Source organism: Calypte anna, chromosome 1 (genome assembly GCF_003957555.1).
Source record: "Calypte anna isolate BGI_N300 chromosome 1, bCalAnn1_v1.p, whole genome shotgun sequence".
NCBI classification, from domain to species: Eukaryota; Metazoa; Chordata; class Aves; order Apodiformes; family Trochilidae; genus Calypte; species Calypte anna.
The window spans coordinates 65,209,404-65,227,042 of record NC_044244.1 but is presented as its reverse complement, the minus strand read 5'-3'; the positions used below and the strand labels follow the sequence as shown (position 1 = coordinate 65,227,042).

The following is a 17,639-nucleotide window of genomic DNA, read 5'->3' as shown; positions in this document are numbered from 1 at the left end:
TACTACAAATGCTGATTACCGGAAGTCTGGCAACAATAACCAGTCATAATAAATTAAATGTTTAGTTACATTAAATACCTAAGGAAATCAGTCTAGAAATAATTCGCCATTTCCTGCATACTTTCAGAGCTCCATCTCTTTCAAAAATTTTCTGAGTTTCTTTGTCACCTGCTAAGGGATCATTTTCTCCATTCTTCTTCTGAAGAGCACTTTTGCTTTTCAAGTCATACTTCCATGTTTGGCAAAACAACTCTGCTTTTGTGTATAGATACACAAACCCATGGAGTGAAAAATCCTTTTTCTGTCATGAGGGCTGTACAGGAGCTGCTGCTCAGTCACTTCACATCTGGAGTCTGCATCTTACTCTGCTCAACTCTCACTCTGTTCTTCTATTTTTATTGTCTGTACAACCAAAACTGGGAACGCTGGAAGCATGAGGGAAAATGCATAGAGAAGCACAGGTGAGCCTACAGGTAGACTGGCTGTTAACTGGCATGTTTTTAGTGGTGGAAAAACTGAGAGAAAAAACTTAGTAATAGTGTTACTACTACTATTACAGGCAGCTGCGAGCGGGAGATTCAAAACAAGCGAAAACGCCAAGGAAAAAGCGCGCAGCCTTTAGGTGAGGGGGAAAAAGTAGAAAGGGAAAAAAAAAAAAAAGAAAAAAACCCAAACCCCGCCATTTTCCCTCCATTCTTGGCAGCGCCGGTTGTGGCGGGGCTCTGCTGCTCCGCTCCGCCCCCCCCTTTCCCTTTCCCTTCCCCCTCCCCCGTGGCCGAACCTTGCCACACAGCTGGGCCCGGCCTGCCCGGGCTGGCAGTGTCGTGGGCGGTGGCGTCTCCGCCCAACTCCGCCTGCGTGGCCTGTCCTCTCCTGTCCTGGCCCGGCCCGGTCCGGCCCGGTCCGGCCTCCTGCGAGTCTGTGAGGGGAGTTGTTGTGGAGCTGCGGGAAGCACGTGAGGAGCGCAACGTCATCATAAACACTCGTAGGCAACATGGCGGCGGCGCATCCGAGCGGCAAGGTAACGGAGGCGGGCGGGCTGGGCCCCAGCCCCTTGCGGGCAGCCACGGCGGCCCTTCCCTCCCCTATGGTCCGGCCCTAGGGTCGTCATAGTTGGCGGGAGCCAGAGGAAGGGGCGGCCGGGCCGCTGCGTGGCCGGACGGGGAGGCCTTGACTGTCCGCCGTGCGTGGGTGCGGGATCCCCTCACAGGGCGGGGCCCGCTGCTCCGGACACGGGCAGTCCCCCGCCTCGGGTGGGCCTGGCGGTGGCAGGAGGACGCGGGCCCTCTGTGCCGCCCTCGGCGGCGCGCAGGAGTGGGTCGCGGCCGCCGGGTGGGACTTGGTCCCGGTTCGGGGCGGCCGTGGTGTCAGCTGGCAGCGCCTTCCGCCCAGCGCGGCCCGGCTCGGGCTGCGTTCCGTTCCGTGCTGCTCCAGGTCGCCTTTGGGCTCCGCAGAGAGTCGGCTTCGGCGTAGGAAGAGGCCGCCCTGCGCTGGGGATGAACAGTCCCGGAACCGGGGGTTGTTCTCCGCGGAGCAGGATCTGAGGCTGGGCTGAAGGAACGGCACTCGTCCCGACTACGTGGCCGTGTGTCCCTGAGGTACTCGTAGACATTACGGGCCTTTGGCCTTTGGTTGTGTGCGGATTCCTGCCCCAGGGAGGGTACGTGGCCATACCAGATAATTTAGTCATGTCAAGATTTTAACGTGCCGCCCATCCTTACCTTGTGTTCTTGAGTGAATCCGTAGAGCTTAACAAGGACTCAAATGTCCTGGTTTGATGTTACAGGAGGGAAGGTATTGGCAACCATTTCAGCTTCCCTTCCCTCCCCCCTGAAACAGATGCGAATTGTGTCCTTGTGGACACAATTGCACGAGTATTTTTATTCAGTGATTTTGTCTTCTAGAAGTGTTACTTTGAAATGTTAAGCTCCTGGATCCTTTATCAAGACTTTAAAATCTCAGTGTCTGATTGTATGTAGCCAGGGTTAGAGAGTGATAGTTTTCAATATCACTTTCCTACCCTATAACAGTAAATGACCTCATGCTGATCTTGGCATAAGAGAACATGTGTAATTAGCCATAGCTGTGATTCTCAGGAGGGTGCTCGGGAGTGCATTTAGCTGGCAGAAAAGTTCTGTAGAGATTTTGCTTGTGCCGATTTACTCTATCATGTGTCAGCCAGAACTGGCCTAACAGGCAATTTGGTCATGTGGCATTGTTGCAACTTCTTTACATTTACAGCACCTAACAGCAGTAAAGGTCGCCATACTGCCCTCTTAGCTCTTTTATCTATACACACCCAGTTTCCAGGTGTACAGAGACAAGATGCTCTTCTTTTTTATCCATTTTAAGATCAGTCCAGCACTTCATTGGATTATGGTAATTCCCCCCCCCCCGAGCTGGGATTTATCAGCATTTTCTTTAGGAGGATTTTCCTGAAAACAGCTATATTATCATAGTTTACATGAGAGGCTAAAGCAGCTGTGGGTTAGTTCTTAGCAAAATTGCTACGGATTTGTTCCTTTAAAAAAAAAAAATTCTGTTTGCGTGAGACTAAATCTGTAAGAGGTTGCAAAACTCCATTTCAAATATTCCATGTCCATAATGCTAATGAACCTTATTACTGCAACTTCTAATTCAGCAGCCTTCTTTACTACATCTTCTTTGATACAGAGGAAAAAAACAACCTACTGTTGTGCTTTCTCAGACTTTGTAAAGTGACTGGGCTGATTTTCATGTTTTACTCCTCTCAGTAGGAGCAGTTCCATACTTCCCTAGGTCTTTGCACCTGTGTGTTGCACTTCTGCTTGCTTGGATCCTGTGCTTATTTGAGCTCTCAGTGATTTGATTTAGCAAGCTGAAATAATACAAAAATCCCGTCTGCTTATTTTTTGCCTGGGTTAGTTTTTTGTTGCTTTAGGGAACACATTGGGTCACAAATCATTCTTTGGATGGCAGCAGGATTTTAGAAGAGCTCACAAACTAGAGAAATTTCACTCCATGTGGAATAAACACAGTGCAAATCGGTACAGACGCGACATTTTTGCTTAAGGCATTTATGCCCCACTCTAGAAGTTTGCTGTTTGTAAGACTTTCACTCTTTTAAGGCTAGCAGGATATGAAACTTTACTGTCATAAAAACAAGCCATAGGTTCAGCAAAGAAGAGACATAAGGGTATGGCTTTATATTTGGTTAAAATTTAACAGTTCTAGAATATCTTCTGTGGAGCAAGAAGATCGTTTTGGCCAACTAATGTTAGCTTGATACGTTGGGGACCACTCAAATCAGCTGGTATCTGGTTATTGAAAGCAGACTATTGATGTAGTTGAGACTTTGACATGCTCAGTGACAGTTTTGCAGTGGATGAGTGGTAAGTTTTGGGGAAACCTCAGATATTCTGGAGGGAGGTGGAAATTAAGGCAGTGTAATCCAGACTTTTGAATTGAGTTATATTCTTTCCAATTTAAAGCACAGCTCTAAACTAAGATGCTTTGTTTTGTGGATGCAAGAACCCTCAGGACAACCATTGCCTAAGTTGGATTTATTTTATTGGCCTGGGGTTTTTTCTTTCTGCATTGCATCTTTTGATCTGTTTACCCTCTGTCAGAACCTGCAAATATGGTACTAGTACTTAGGATGCCTAGCACAGGCAGGATGGGAAAAAATACATGGGTGAGGAGAGCAGAACCACCCTATTCCATGGTAGCCCCAGATCTTATCTCTTTTTTGTTGTCTGTCTACATTCATCTTTGGGTGTAGTGTTGCCATCTTTCAGTAATTGGTAGTGCAAAGCCCAATGGGAAGCATTTCATCCCAAAATTTTGCTTGTGTTCTGTGGTATTGTGCAGGCCTTTTGCTCATGCTCTCTGGCAATAAAAAGCTATAAACTTGGCTTTTTGACTGCGCTTTGTAAGCAGCATAATACGCTAGAGATATGCACTGTCCATGCTATGTCCTTAGAGTATTAAGAACTGATTTCTCTGAAAGTATTACTTTCCTACAACAGTAGGACTTGAGAACATTATTTTCTGCTGGACATGGAATAAAAACACTTGAGCGGTTTTCCAGAACCCCAACTAGTATATGCTGTGACATGCAAACTAAGCCTACATCCTGCCACTTCCCTCTGATTTTTGTAATAGGTGGGTAGGTAATGATTACTTCATGAGTCTTCAGTGTTTCACTGTTTTAATAGAGCCTCTGTCATTATATGAAATATAGTAACTCTGGTCTCTGTGGGACACTGTTTTTAATGACTGATTAGAATGAATTGTGAATTTGTCTTGACTTCTGTAGCACTTACGGAAAAAAAAGACAAGTCAACAGGTCAAGGTGGCTTAGCAGCATTTGGAAAATGTTAATATATGTTTATCTTTTGGTAGGATTCTGAATCAAATAGGCAGTGGGCCTAATTTTCATTCTGTAGAACTGGAAAAATAAACGTGGCTAAAGTCATGCTGCAGACTTGCTTGCCAAGCAGGAAAGACCTATAAATATTAGCTTCTTAGGTGCATATTATTTCAAACTTTTGGGATTATTAAAAAGTAATACTCAATTCATACAAACTGCTTTTTCCCCCCTACATTCTTTATCATGTCTTCACAGAAAAAAGGTTGCCAACTGAGTGCTTTTATAATACTGTTTCCTTCGGTAGTTATGCTTATGGTTTGAATTATTTGAGAAACTTAAGGCTACTATAGATGGATTAATCTGGAAACCTTTGCATAGAACTATCTTTAAGCTAGTAAGGTATCTGAAAACCTTTGAGTAATTCTGATATATGTACAGCCAGAAGACAGAATGAAAATTTGTTTGAAATAAAGTGATTTTCAAAGCTGTTTAGCTGTTGTCGCATTACATCTTCATTTCATTTGGTTGTGTTGATGTGTGCTTTTGACACTCCTTTCATTTGTGTTTTTTCTTGTGGGATTGCAGGGTCTGGCTTTTATGTGTGTAATAACATCTAAACCTGGGGAACATGTGTTTCTGTGGACTGTTACATGTTTGCTAATAGGTTTAACAAGAAACACAGTGTTTTAGTCTGTAGTTAGACCTTTCCTGGCTGAACACCTTTTGGCCTTGAGCATCTAAACAGTATAGGCTGCTTTAATTCCCTAGGGTTTTATTTCCATGTCCAGTCTGTTGACTCTGCAGAGCACAGGTTTCTTAGGTGGAAGGGCGTGTAATATTGGGGTGAGGAATATCTTATGTGTTTTGATTAAAACCTTGGAGATATATCAATTTATCCAGTCACCTGTGTTGTGCACTTACTAACACGAACTTGTTTGGTTTTTTAAATGATGGGCTTATTCATGCTATGTAAACTTAGAGGAACAGTGGTAGCTCTAATCATACAAAAAAGAAAATGAAAGATTGAGCTTGATTCCACCTACTTCTCACTTTTGAAAAGGAGACCATTTTTGTATATTAATGAGTCAAAACCAAGGTGAGCCAGTAACTTTTTTTCTGTCTCATAATATGAGAAGCATAGTAACCTAACTGAACAGATGATCTTAAAACCTTTGCATTCTTACACACAGTGGATAATGAAGCCTTTCTAAATGACAGACCCCTGTCACTAAATCCAAAAAGTTACCAGGAGTTAAAAGAGATTGGGTAGTTTTTCTCCACAAGGGGTGTTGGCAGGTAACAGTGATGAAGATTTTGGTACAGTTTGGAGGTGTTATAGTTACTTCGACTGCTAATAAGGGGGAAGTGGGCTCGTTATCTTGCCCTGCTCATATCTGGTTCCTTCTACTGTCTCTGCTGTACCAGGATCTTATGTAGATTTTGCATACACACCTTACTGTTTTAATGATGTTTCTGATCATTCTCCAGTGTTTACTGACTGTTTTTCCACATCTCATTTCAAGATAGTAATCTTGCGTGTTCTGCAGTAATCTGCTGTTCAGACAAGTGGCAGTGTACACTGAAGTTGCCTGGTTTTGAAATGTGTGTTTTCCTGGATGCTTATGAGATCCAACTATGCTGATGGACCAAATGTTTTCCTTATTATTGGGCTGTGGAGGCACAGAACAAATATGTTTGAGAGCCACATGATAATGCATGGTTGAACTACACAGTGTTACAGGAGTTGTCTCTTGAGGGATGTTTCTTCACACAAATCCAACAATTGGTATATTATCTTTCTGTTTGATACTTTCCTTTGTACTTATTACTTGTACATCTGTTTTAATGTCACTTTCCGGCCTTGAATTGACTAATAGCTTGCAACTGCTATAAAATCAGAAAACAAAAATCTGGCACAAACTGTATTTTACTGTAAGGTGCTATAAGAATACTTTGTAGCATTTTTAAATTTTCAGCTTGGTAAGAACATTGTGTGAAATATAGCTATCCAGTGTAGCTAATCTTCAAGTATATGATTATAAAATCATATTCTCAAAACCAGCTTAATCAAATGCAGTTATGGAGTTACCTTACAAAGAACTGTTAAAGCAGCTCAATATTTCAGGTAATTCAACAGATGGCAGCTTCCAAAATGTTTTGCAGTAGGATAAGCAGCTAAAGCACTTCCTAGGTAATCTTCTGTAAATTAGTTATATACTGCATATTATAGACTCTCATCTATGTATGACTCAGTGTTTTTTTTCAATGATATTTAAAACTGGAATTTATAAAGCTTGGCCATATTAAATACTTGATAACAGTTGGAAAAAATTAATACAAGATTACACCTGGTATTGGGTAAGAATAGATTCCAATGGTTTGGACTTGTGGCCTTTCAAACTTGGAGTTTTTCTCCCAAGTAGCCTTGGAAGAAAAATAAACATCATTCTGAGATGTTCTGTTTTACAGATAACCTCCAAACATCTGAGCACATGTTCACTTTAGTTGTATTTCCTGTTTTGGTGGAGAACAGGGTAGGGAACCAAATCTGTTATGCAAAACAATGTAGAATTATTCAGTTGGATGACAGCCGTGGCATTGGAGCCATTCTGTCTTTTCCCATGAAAGTGAACATTTGTTCTTCTGAGAGATTAAGGGATGGAAAATAATTTCCTATCTTCTAGACTGGGAAGGTATTCTTTGTGATAGTAACATTGTCAGAAATGCAATTCTAATAGTGTAACTCCTGATACTGATAGTTTTTGCTGGAACAGCTGTCCCCGTGATTTATCAGTTCATACTTCTGACTAATTGTAATGATAGATCATGTCCAAATAGCTAGAAGGTAAAATCTAAGTAAATTCCAAAGTTGCCTTTTTTAAACAGAGACTGAGTCTAAAAACAGGAATTTGGTAAAAATAGAGGGAAGATCTTTTTTGATAGAAAAGAAAAATACTAATCTAGAAGAGCTAAGAAGGCTTCCAATATTTGAAAGGTTACTTATTGTTAATAATGCTTCAAGAGGGAGATTGAACAAAATGACCTCTGGAGTTTTCTTCCAAGTGATATTTCTGTGATAAAACAGGACACAAGAAATTTTTCACTTGCCGTAAAGTGAAGAGAAATGTAAGAAGTAAATCTACAACAGAAAGGATGATTTAACTGATTTTTATTGCTGTTTTCAAGCTCTGTGTTCTTGTCTATCTAGTTAAGCTTGAACACCTAAATTTTTTAGTTTACTGGCCTGACTGCACTTGTGATGATTTTAGAAAAGTGACAAATTGCTAAGTTGAGAAAAAGAGACACTGATGTTTTCGTATCAAAGAGATACCAAATCTGTCTCTACATCAAAAATTAGTAGGTTTTGCTGTTAAAGATATGTATTTCTTAAGGCAGCATTTTCATCTTTGTAAAGTTAACATGGTTTATAAAAAAATTACTGTTTCTATTTTATGTATTTCACTTCCATAAAATCTCTTTGGTATATTAGGGACTTTTCACTATTCTCTTAGAGAATTGTTTAAACCAGAATCCATTTACATTATAGAGCTTTTAAGCCTAATGCCTAGCTTGTGGCTTTGAAGAGCTTACAGAATTTTGACAGGAAAGAATTCTATGATTTTTTTTTTTTAACATGATCAGACTACTGTGAAGAGTATTGTAAATGCTTAAATGCAAAAGTTAAATGGGCAGTGTGTACTCCTACGAGCGTCTCTTATCTGGCTGTCATATATTCTACCTTTGAAGTGAAACCTTTGTCATTCACCCTGAGTGTGGGATTGGGCTATTATTTGATCTAAGGCTGGAGTTCTTTATTTTTGTGGAGTTGAGCTTTTGTGCAGCAGGTGGTCCATTTTTAAATGATGGTTGTAATTTCAACATGTATAAGTGGCAAGTGGGGGAAAGGTAGGCTATGTAAGAGAGGAGTTTAAAGTTTTGTTATTTACTGGGAAAGTAAATTAAAATTGTATATTGCTTAGTGGGTAAATTTAACAAATTCCATTTTAGGTAAGTCAAAGACTCAGATTTTGAGGGTGGGGAGGAAGGAAAGGTAACAAATTACCTAACAAGATAGAGGTGTTCACTTCTACTTAGGCAGGTTAGCCAAATGGATAATGAGTGCATCAAAAGAGAGAAGCAGTTTTGAAGTCATGTGTTTTATTTCTTTACCTGTTCTGTTACAGGTTGTATATGAGCAAGAAGGAGTTTTCATTCATTCATCCTGTGGAAAAAATGATGACCAGGACAACTTAATTTCAGGAGTATTACGTGTCATAGAAAAGGTATTTGCATGATACAGTTATGGAAACTTAATATATTTGTTAGCAAATCATGTAACATGTTTGGCAAATCTTAAATGTCTTTTTATGTATAGGATTTTGTAAATGAACAGACATCACAAAGTGTTTGATATTGTCAGCATAATTTGTGTGTATATATAAATATATATACAAGTTGTACATAATCATACCATGAGTAAACAGGGATACATACTTTTTTGTGTAGTATTATTTTTTTTATGACTTTTTCTATTGTAGGAAAATGAAGTAATAGTAGACTGGAGACCCCATGACGATACTTTGGATGCTTCTAATATCCTCTGTGCTGGAAAGGTATGCTTGATAGTTACCAGTGTTCTTCACTCAGCTTCTCTAGAGTTTATTTTGTGGTAATTTATGCATGCATGATCTCATAACTGGAATAAAGATCTATTTATATCAATGTAATTGATATTAATAACTACATGTATGTATCATATTTGTGGACTGCACCCTAGCTCATGTTGCTGGGATACATGTGTATGTGACTGTATGTAATTTGTATTGGTTTGATACATAAAGCATAAAAGGACTGTCTGTAAATACAGTAAAAACCAAATAAATGTATCACAGTCACTGGTCACTGCAGTCACCCTGTATCTAGTATGTTTTGGTCTGGTGAGTCACTCTTCTTAATTAGACTCAAACCAGAAAAGGTACTCTTTTAATGCAAAATAAAAATACATGTCTATGGAAACTGCAAGATTCTGTGACATGATATTTAAGCAGTATTAAGAGGATATGACTAAAGAAGAAAGAATTGAATTTTAAATACAAAGTCTGCTATGTTGCTAGAGTATGCAAGAGAAGCTAGGATATTTTAATACTGTTTTGAATTTATTAAGTAAATAGACCTCTTATGATTCAGTCATAAGTCCAAATTTCTCATTTAAAACTTTAAAATGTTTCTTAGGATTTTAATACAATAGATAATTTTAATCTTATTCTTCTTCTTAAATTTAAGAAACTCGCTCAACTTTCATGCCTTATGTGTTTTAATAGTAACTTTTTCCCCCCTCAGGATTCCAGTTCTGTTGTGGAGTGGACTCAAGCTCCTAAAGAAAAGTGTTCCCGTGGAAGTGACTGTCCAAGTAGTTACGAAGCAGAATGGGACATGGTCACCACGGTTTCTTTTAAGAGGAAACTTCATTCGAATGGAGGTACCTAAAAAATAAGTATGGGGGGTTTTTTTGGTCTGTTTTTTTCTTTTTGGTAACTTCTAACTGAAGAATTGCCTTTTAGGTGCAGTAGAATGCATTTTATTAGGAATTGATAAGCTGGGAGTTAATTGTGAAGAGAGGTGAATCTGAGTGTGATAAAAAAATTCACCATAAAATACCTGCAACCTGCCTTCATTCTATTTTTTTTCTTTAAATTGCAAGAGAATTGCACTGAGAAGTAAGTGTTAAATCTTACTTCTTACTCTGATGATGTATCAGTTTTATTTAAAAGCATTGGGCTTTCTTTCAAACAAATGGAATTTGAACTAGATTTCATGTTAGAAAGGAAAAGGAAAAAGTAAGAAGTTTACTATTAAAATGTCTTTCCATACTGCAGCAGCAGGGGGAGATGGAATGTACAGTTATGTGGTACAGGGGTATTTTTTATATGGTCATTTTTTACCTTGCAAAATAATTTTAGCAACATCATGTTTACTACAGTATCTCAGGTATGTTGTAAAAAAAAAAATAGGGGAAGAAATACAGTGATTCTAAATTTTTTTCTCTGATTTTCCCTTAGTACTTGTGTTTATAATACTTATTTTCCTTGTATTATTTCTCAGCATTTGACTGGAGAGCACTGTACTTGTTTCACTTGTATCTGATGGTTTAAAATGTCTTCCATGCCATGAATGAGTGAAGGCTTTGGACTTAAGTTTATGGATATTTTTGTGTGAAGTACATTCCTGCTCCTAGAATACTGTGTTTGGGTAGTGCTAGCATTATGGAAAGCTAAAACCAGCATCTCTGTTAGACATAGGATGGCTTATTATGTCACTGGTTTGTATTGGTTTTTCATCTTCATCTGTTGGAGTGTATCTTCATACAAAGTGAATACATCTTCAGTGAGCGAGTGTTTTATCAATGTCACAGTTTAATGCTGGGCCAGCAATTAACTGAATGACAGATGGTCTCTATTTTCCTCTCCCCTCCCTGATAAAGAGAGAGAATAAGGGAAAGAGACTTACGGAAACTAAACTACACAGCTTTAATGAAACAGTAATGATAAAAAAGGAAAAAAAAATATATAGAAATATACAGAAAAAAAGGTATCATGTTCCTCCTTAATAACTCTCATATGACCCCTGAGGCTGCAGGTCAGCCCTGGGAAAGTCCAGGCTGGACTCCTGGAGTCAGGAACACACAGATTTAGGCTGACATGGATCAGGACCACAGGTAGATGAATGAATGGAATCCTCATAGGATGCTGAAGCAAACAGGGACAGGTGGAGAAGGGCCAAAGGGAAGAGTGAAGGGCAAAGGGGATTGACCCTCATGATCTCTCAAATTTATACTGAGTATGATGTGTATGGGTTGGAATACTGTTTGGTTAATTTTGGTCTTGCCCACCTCTCCCCCAAGGAGGGTTGCAGGTGTGACCCCTTTACTCTCTTTCTCTTTCCAGAACACAAGATGTTCCACAGAACTGAGCAGTGTCCTTGGTTCTGCATGACTTTCTCTAGCTGTAACTATAAACACTGAGTCTTATCAGTCCTAGAAGTAGACACTGACCGAGAAACTTGCTGTTAATTTCAGCGAGTGCAGCTGCTTAGTAAGTACTGAAAGTAAAATTACAAGACAGAAAATTAATTCTATCTTGGCCCAAACCAGGACAATCAATGAGCACTAGTGACTTCTATCATGCTCTTTGCAAATTCTTGTTTATTTCCTGTTGCTGTAGTTTGAGGGCAGGGCAGGGGGTGTGCCAATTTCCATGCAGCAACTGGTAATTTTCTGTCCTTTGGTAAAGTAAAAATCTCTTTGAATGTCAACAGTCTTGCTCAGAGTGTGTACATGCTTGCGCAGTGTGGGAGAGAGGGATGGGTGAGATTTTCAATTCCTTCTACCTTACTCTGTTAGCAGTCTTACTACATGTGACTAATACTGTGTGCAACATACAGGATACAATATTGTATATCATAGTTTGAATAAGTAATGGTACTTGGTGGAAGATGCTGGTGGGATTCTGCTTGCTGATGGAATTTCATAAAGCAGTTGTACATTTAACTGCTGGATCACTTTTATAAATTTCAGGCACAACTTCAGTGGAAGAGTCTGATGGACCTGCTAGTTATTTTAGAAGTCTGTAGAAAACAAAAACACAGAAAAAGAAATCAAGAAATAGCAGTTATATTACTTACAGTATACATCTTATTATCAGAAGCAATGCTGAGGTTTGGGTTTGTTTTTTTAGGAACAATGACAGGAATGATGCATTTATAATTGTGAACATTTGAAGTCAAACTTAAAATCATGTGGTAATTCTGTTTTTAAGATGCTACAACTCATGGAAATGGAGAAAGCAAGTGGTCCTTCCTGTTTAGTTTGACAGATCTAAAATCAATCAAACAAAGCAAAGAGGGCATGGGCTGGTCCTATTTGGTGTTCTGTCTGAAGGATGATGTGAAGCTTCCAGCTCTTCACTTTCATCGTGGGGATAGTAAACCACTGATTAAATGCCTTGAAAAACATGTTGTGCTGAATGAGTAAGTATCAGAAAACTCTTAATTCTAACTTAAAATTTGGATTATTGGTTTACTTAATGAATTTCAGATTAATGCTTCCTGATGCATTTTGTCTCCCTCTTTTTTATTAGTAGAATACATTTTCAAGGTCACTGAAACTGTAGTTTCACATGCATTTGAATTGTAGGGTGAAGATTTAAAGACTGGGTCAAATGATGGAGTAGGTCTTATCTCCGTAATGCCTCAGTAGCTCCCTCTAGTGGGTAGAGAACTTTCTCGTGAACACTCACTCTAAAGTTAAATCCTTCTCGAAGCACTTAGAATCATAGAATCATAGAATTGGCTGGGTTGGAAGGGACCTCAGAGATCATCGAGTCCAACCCCTGAACCACCGTTGCGGTTGCTAGACCATGGCACTGAGTGCCACATCCAGTCTTTTTTTAAATATCTCCAGGGACGGAGAATCCACCACTTCAGTGGGCAGCCCATTCCAATGACGGATCACTCTTTCCGTAAAGAAATTCTTTCTAATATCTAACCTAAACTTCCCCTGGCACAACTTAAGTCCATGCCCTCTTGTCTTGTTGAAAGTTGTTTGGTAAAAGAGCCCAACCCCCACCTGGCTACACCCTCCTTTCAGGTAGTTGTAGAGAGCGATGAGGTCTCCCCTGAGCCGCCTCTTCTTTAGGCTGAACAACCCCAGTTCTCTCAGCCTCTCCTCGTAGGGTCTATGCTCGAGTCCCTTCACCAGCCTGGTTGCCCTCCTTTGTACCTGCTCCAGGACCTCGATATCCTTCCTGAACTGGGGGGCCCAGAACTGGACACAGTACTCCAGGTGTGGCCTCACGAGGGCTGAGTACAGGGGCAGAATCACTTCCTTGGACCTGCTGGCAATGCTGTTCCGGATACAGGCCAGGATGCCATTGGCTTTCTTGGCCACCTGGGCACACTGCTGGCTCCTGTTCAGCTTCTTGTCGATCCAGACTCCCAGGTCCTTTTCTGCCTGGCTGCTCTCCAGCCACTCTGTCCCCAGCCTGTAGCGCTGCATGGGGTTGTTGTGGCCAAAGTGCAGGACCCGGCACTTGGCCGTGTTAAACCTCATCCCGTTGGAATCAGCCCAACTCTCCAGTCTGTCCAGGTCCCTCTGCAGAGCCCTCCTGCCTTCTAGTTGATCAACACTCCCCCCCAGCTTAGTGTCGTCTGTGAATTTGCTGATGATGGACTCAATCCCCTCATCTAAATCATCAATGAAGATGTTGAACAGAACTGGGCCCAACACTGATCCCTGGGGGACACCACTAGTGACCAGCCGCCAACTGGATGCAGCCCCGTTCAGCACCACTCTCTGGGCCCGGCCCTCCAGCCAGTTCCTAACCCAGCACAGGGTGCTCCTGTCCAAGCTGCGGGCTGACAGTTTTTTCAGGAGGATGCTGTGGGAGACGGTGTCAAAGGCTTTGCTGAAGTCTAGGTAGACCACATCCACAGCCCTCCCCTCATCCACCAGTCGGGTCACCTGATCATAAAAGGAGATCAGGTTGGTCAGGCATGACTTCTATTAGATGGGATAATTTGTGTCAAAATTTGACATCTGTTTTGTCTGAAATGCCTGTTAGTATCGACATCAGTGTGTGAGTTAACTTATAGTACTGCTAACTAAATCAATTTGTATATAAATGTTTTCCCTGACAATTATGTTTTGTAATTTCTTGCTCTGGTAATTGTTTTCCATTTGATCTTTACTCTTCAAATCAACTTCAGGAGTGTAAACATAGTTTAGAGTGTGGTTTAGGAGTGTAAACATAGTTAGACCCTATCATGGTGTTAATTTCTTAGGTTTTTTTCTGTGTTTATAGAATGATAGCATCATCTAGATTGGAAAAGACTTTCAAGATTAAGTTCCACTGCAAATCTAACACTGCCAAGATCTAAACTAAATGACCCTAAGAGCCACATCTGCACAATTATGTTGTGTTACCTCCATGTTTTTCACTAGGATAAAAGCCTTTTATATGGACATAGCATAAATGCAGAATAAAATTTTCTCATTTATTCTCACCATGTAGGCATAATTACGATTTTGGAAGGCAACAGGGTAAATAAGAGTGGGTAGAGCATGTAGAAACAATGAGGTGTAACATCCATGTAACAAGTATTCTGTTTTCAAAAGTGTTCCGTTATCTTCACTTGGAACAGAGTAATCTGATGACAGATTTGAAGGTGGATAGTGAAAAGGCTGTGGGAATCCTTACTGAGGGCTCTTCTCACATCAACAAGGTCAGAGTTGCATTTGACAAGGAGGGAATGCTTGTAGTCTGTAGGGAATGCTACAAGTCATACTTGTAGTCTGGAGAGCAAATCAATAGGACATAAGGGTTGTACATTCATTGAAGTGGTTTATGGAAGGCTTTGACAGTGTCAAGATGTGGTGTCAATTGTCTGTGATAACAAGAAGTTGTCAGCTGCTTGGAGAAGGTAGCAGGGTTAGCGTGGCCAGCTAGTGAAATGGTACTGGCTGTAGCACTGTCTGCAGGCTTCTTAAGGGGAAAAATAAAGAAGACACAAAGAAATGTCTAATATTTGGTTGTCAAATTGCTGTTACCCAGGATATTACTAACAGGCATTATTTTCAGTTCTATTGGGTTGAGCAAATAGCTATACTTCACGTTGCTGTGTAAAATTAATATTTGTTTATTGAGTGACTGAATGAAAATGAAATGTGTAGAGATTTTGGTTCCTGTTTCAAATGCTGTCTTTTTCGGAACTCTGCAGTGAATGAGTGGGCATTTACTATTTGTTCTTTATTTGACCCACTGGATTCTTAGTTCTTGTCACCTGTAGGGACTTGCCAGGTGATGTGGACATTCCTCTTGGTACAGTGGAAAAATGCAGCTGTCAGGTGTGGAAGAGTGTATGAAGAGGTGCAGTCATGGTCTCATTTGTCTGTTTTTAAGAGAAGGCAGTGGTGTAGGGTTTGTGCCATCTGACCTAGCAGCTGTGCAGTGGGGTGTCCAGGAATGCTTACCAGATGGAGTTCTCCATGTAGGGTGAGACAGGGAAACCTGAGATGAAGTTGAAGCATTCAGGATTTGTCTGAGCTGCTTAGTTCTAGGTATTGATTAAAGCAGCAGCAGATGCTTTGAGAACTTCAAAGTAAAAAGCTGAGGCAAATATGGAAGTTAAATTTGGCTAAGCATTGAGCTGAGGAGGAACTTCCAGTTTTACTTTTCTTACTTAGATTCCTTTCTTCCAGTTAAGGGACTAGTCATGTGGTCTAGTCATGAAGCATGATGGGGTTTTTTTGTTTTGTTTTTTCTTTGTTTTTTAAGGAAAGAGAAGGTCAAATATGGCACATTAATTATAGAAATGGCAGACTTCAGTCTTTGTATATTTCAGTTGATTCCTACTTGTTATTTATGCTTTAGTGCAGGATATATCTAAGCTCACAACCTTTTTCAGGAAAATATTTTTACTTGTCTTTCTGAATGCCATAAGCAAACACTTGGCAGCATAATTACTTGTTATCTCAACCTCTAGTTTGTAATATTTGAGTTATTGATGTTAAGGCAGAAAGTTTATCTTTTCTCCAGAATATCTGTCATAGGTATTTGCTTCCACTGTTCCTATTATCTCAAAAATTTTGTCCTTTTCTAACAATATTCCTTATAAAATGCCGTGTCATTGCTGATACCAGTGTGTGCAAAGTGACTAAACTTGAATAAAATATTTGTAATTTGTTACATATGCTTCCTAATTTAGTGGCACCATTGTAATACTGAGAAAACACCACATGTCTCGACGACACTTTCTAACTCACAGCATTCTGAACAAGTTTTTAATGAAACATCTATCTCCCAGATAACTGTTGATACCCACTGACTGTTTAGATAGAATGTGTAATTAAAATGGAGATTTGGTACAAAGTTTTCATTCTTTTAGTTAAGGAAAACGGTACATGATGCAGCCTTTGCCTCTGCGCTGCTTTTTAGCAAAAGCCAGTTGAGGTTCATTAACTGTTGCTGCCTCAGACCCTGTGTCTGTGGTGTCTGGCTGTCTCAAAATGAGATTTTTTTGTTGCATTTCATATCCGTCAGTGTTAACGGTGTCCTATCCTGTTGGAACAGGAGAGAGAGATAAGGGTTATTAAAGTTCTTATCTTTGACTTTAATAACATGGTAGGTGATGCTGGTATTAAAAAAAATAAAAGTAATTTTTCTTCCAAAGGCTAGAAGTAGTGGACTTAACTTTGTGAGAGAGGTATTTTATAAAGTCTGTTCAGTGGCTTAGTCAGATGGCAGAGTGCTTGACTGTCATCTTGGTGGTTGACATCATGAAAATACTGTTAGAAAGTAAGAAATTAGCTACCAACTCTTGGGCTTGAATGTCAGCCTGGCTTTGGAGGTGTTCTCTGTCTGTTCTGTCATGTGTTGTAAACTGGTTATGCAGGAGCTGATTAATGAACTGATGGGGTATCTGTGCTAGAGGAGGGGAGAAGATGGGATTGTGGGGGGTGGTGGTGGGGGAAGACCAAAAGGACAGGTGAAATACTAGGAGCAATACAATTCCACTGTCTTTGTTATATTTTTATCTGCCTGTGCAAGCCTGCCAGAGAAGCAAATGTTATGTTATGTTAAAGAACAAGAATATACAAGTAGAGTGAGTTAGGCTAAATCAGGTTTCTGTTCGTTTAGGGTTTGGAGACTACAAAGAAATACATTTACAAGGCTTTACTGAGGTGGTCCTGTTCACAATTCAATGACTATGGTGTTTTTTAAGCTTCTGTCAGTATGAGTCTTGGAATTATTCTGACAGTAACTGCTGTAGTACTCTTGGTTATAAGTCTATTAATGTACTTTTGTACATTGAAAAGCAGTTTGTGTTTCTTTATGTAATGTTTTACAGGGTGTCTTAGTGTAAGATTTACTAATTGGTAGAAAGAATTCCTCATCTGTGTATGGTGGCATGATCTCTTTTAACAACTTTGGTCTCATCAGAGGACTTTCATCATGCATTGTGTTGAGGCTGATCATTGAGGCTTACTGAATTTTCTTTCTTGTGTCACTGCTCCTTTTTTGTCCATTGTCAAATACAGTAAACTACAGTTGAAGGACAGTTTATTTACATGTGGATGACAAAAGTTACATTCTAGAGTAATTCCTCAAATTTCTAAAAGCCATAATGATTTTTTGAAGGATGAAACAGTATAGTTCAGAGGGAATATGATGATGACTGATCTTTTGAAAAGTGAAAATCCTGTTTTGTAGTATGTTAGCTTGTGAACTTGTGC

General features: G+C 39.9%; 1 protein-coding gene across 1 annotated transcript in view; it reads left to right on the top strand.

The window, feature by feature from the left end:
- Positions 1 to 766: 766 nt before the first annotated feature.
- Positions 767 to 17,639, top strand: part of TBC1D15 (TBC1 domain family member 15) — a 35,227-nt gene continuing 18,354 nt past the window's right edge. Inside the window, exons 1-5 of the mRNA XM_030449349.1 lie at positions 767 to 1,021; positions 8,536 to 8,634; positions 8,890 to 8,964; positions 9,692 to 9,830; positions 12,166 to 12,376. Coding sequence (XP_030305209.1) covers positions 995 to 1,021; positions 8,536 to 8,634; positions 8,890 to 8,964; positions 9,692 to 9,830; positions 12,166 to 12,376 — 551 coding nt within the window. The 5' untranslated portion in view covers positions 767 to 994. The remainder of the gene's footprint in view (positions 1,022 to 8,535; positions 8,635 to 8,889; positions 8,965 to 9,691; positions 9,831 to 12,165; positions 12,377 to 17,639) is intronic.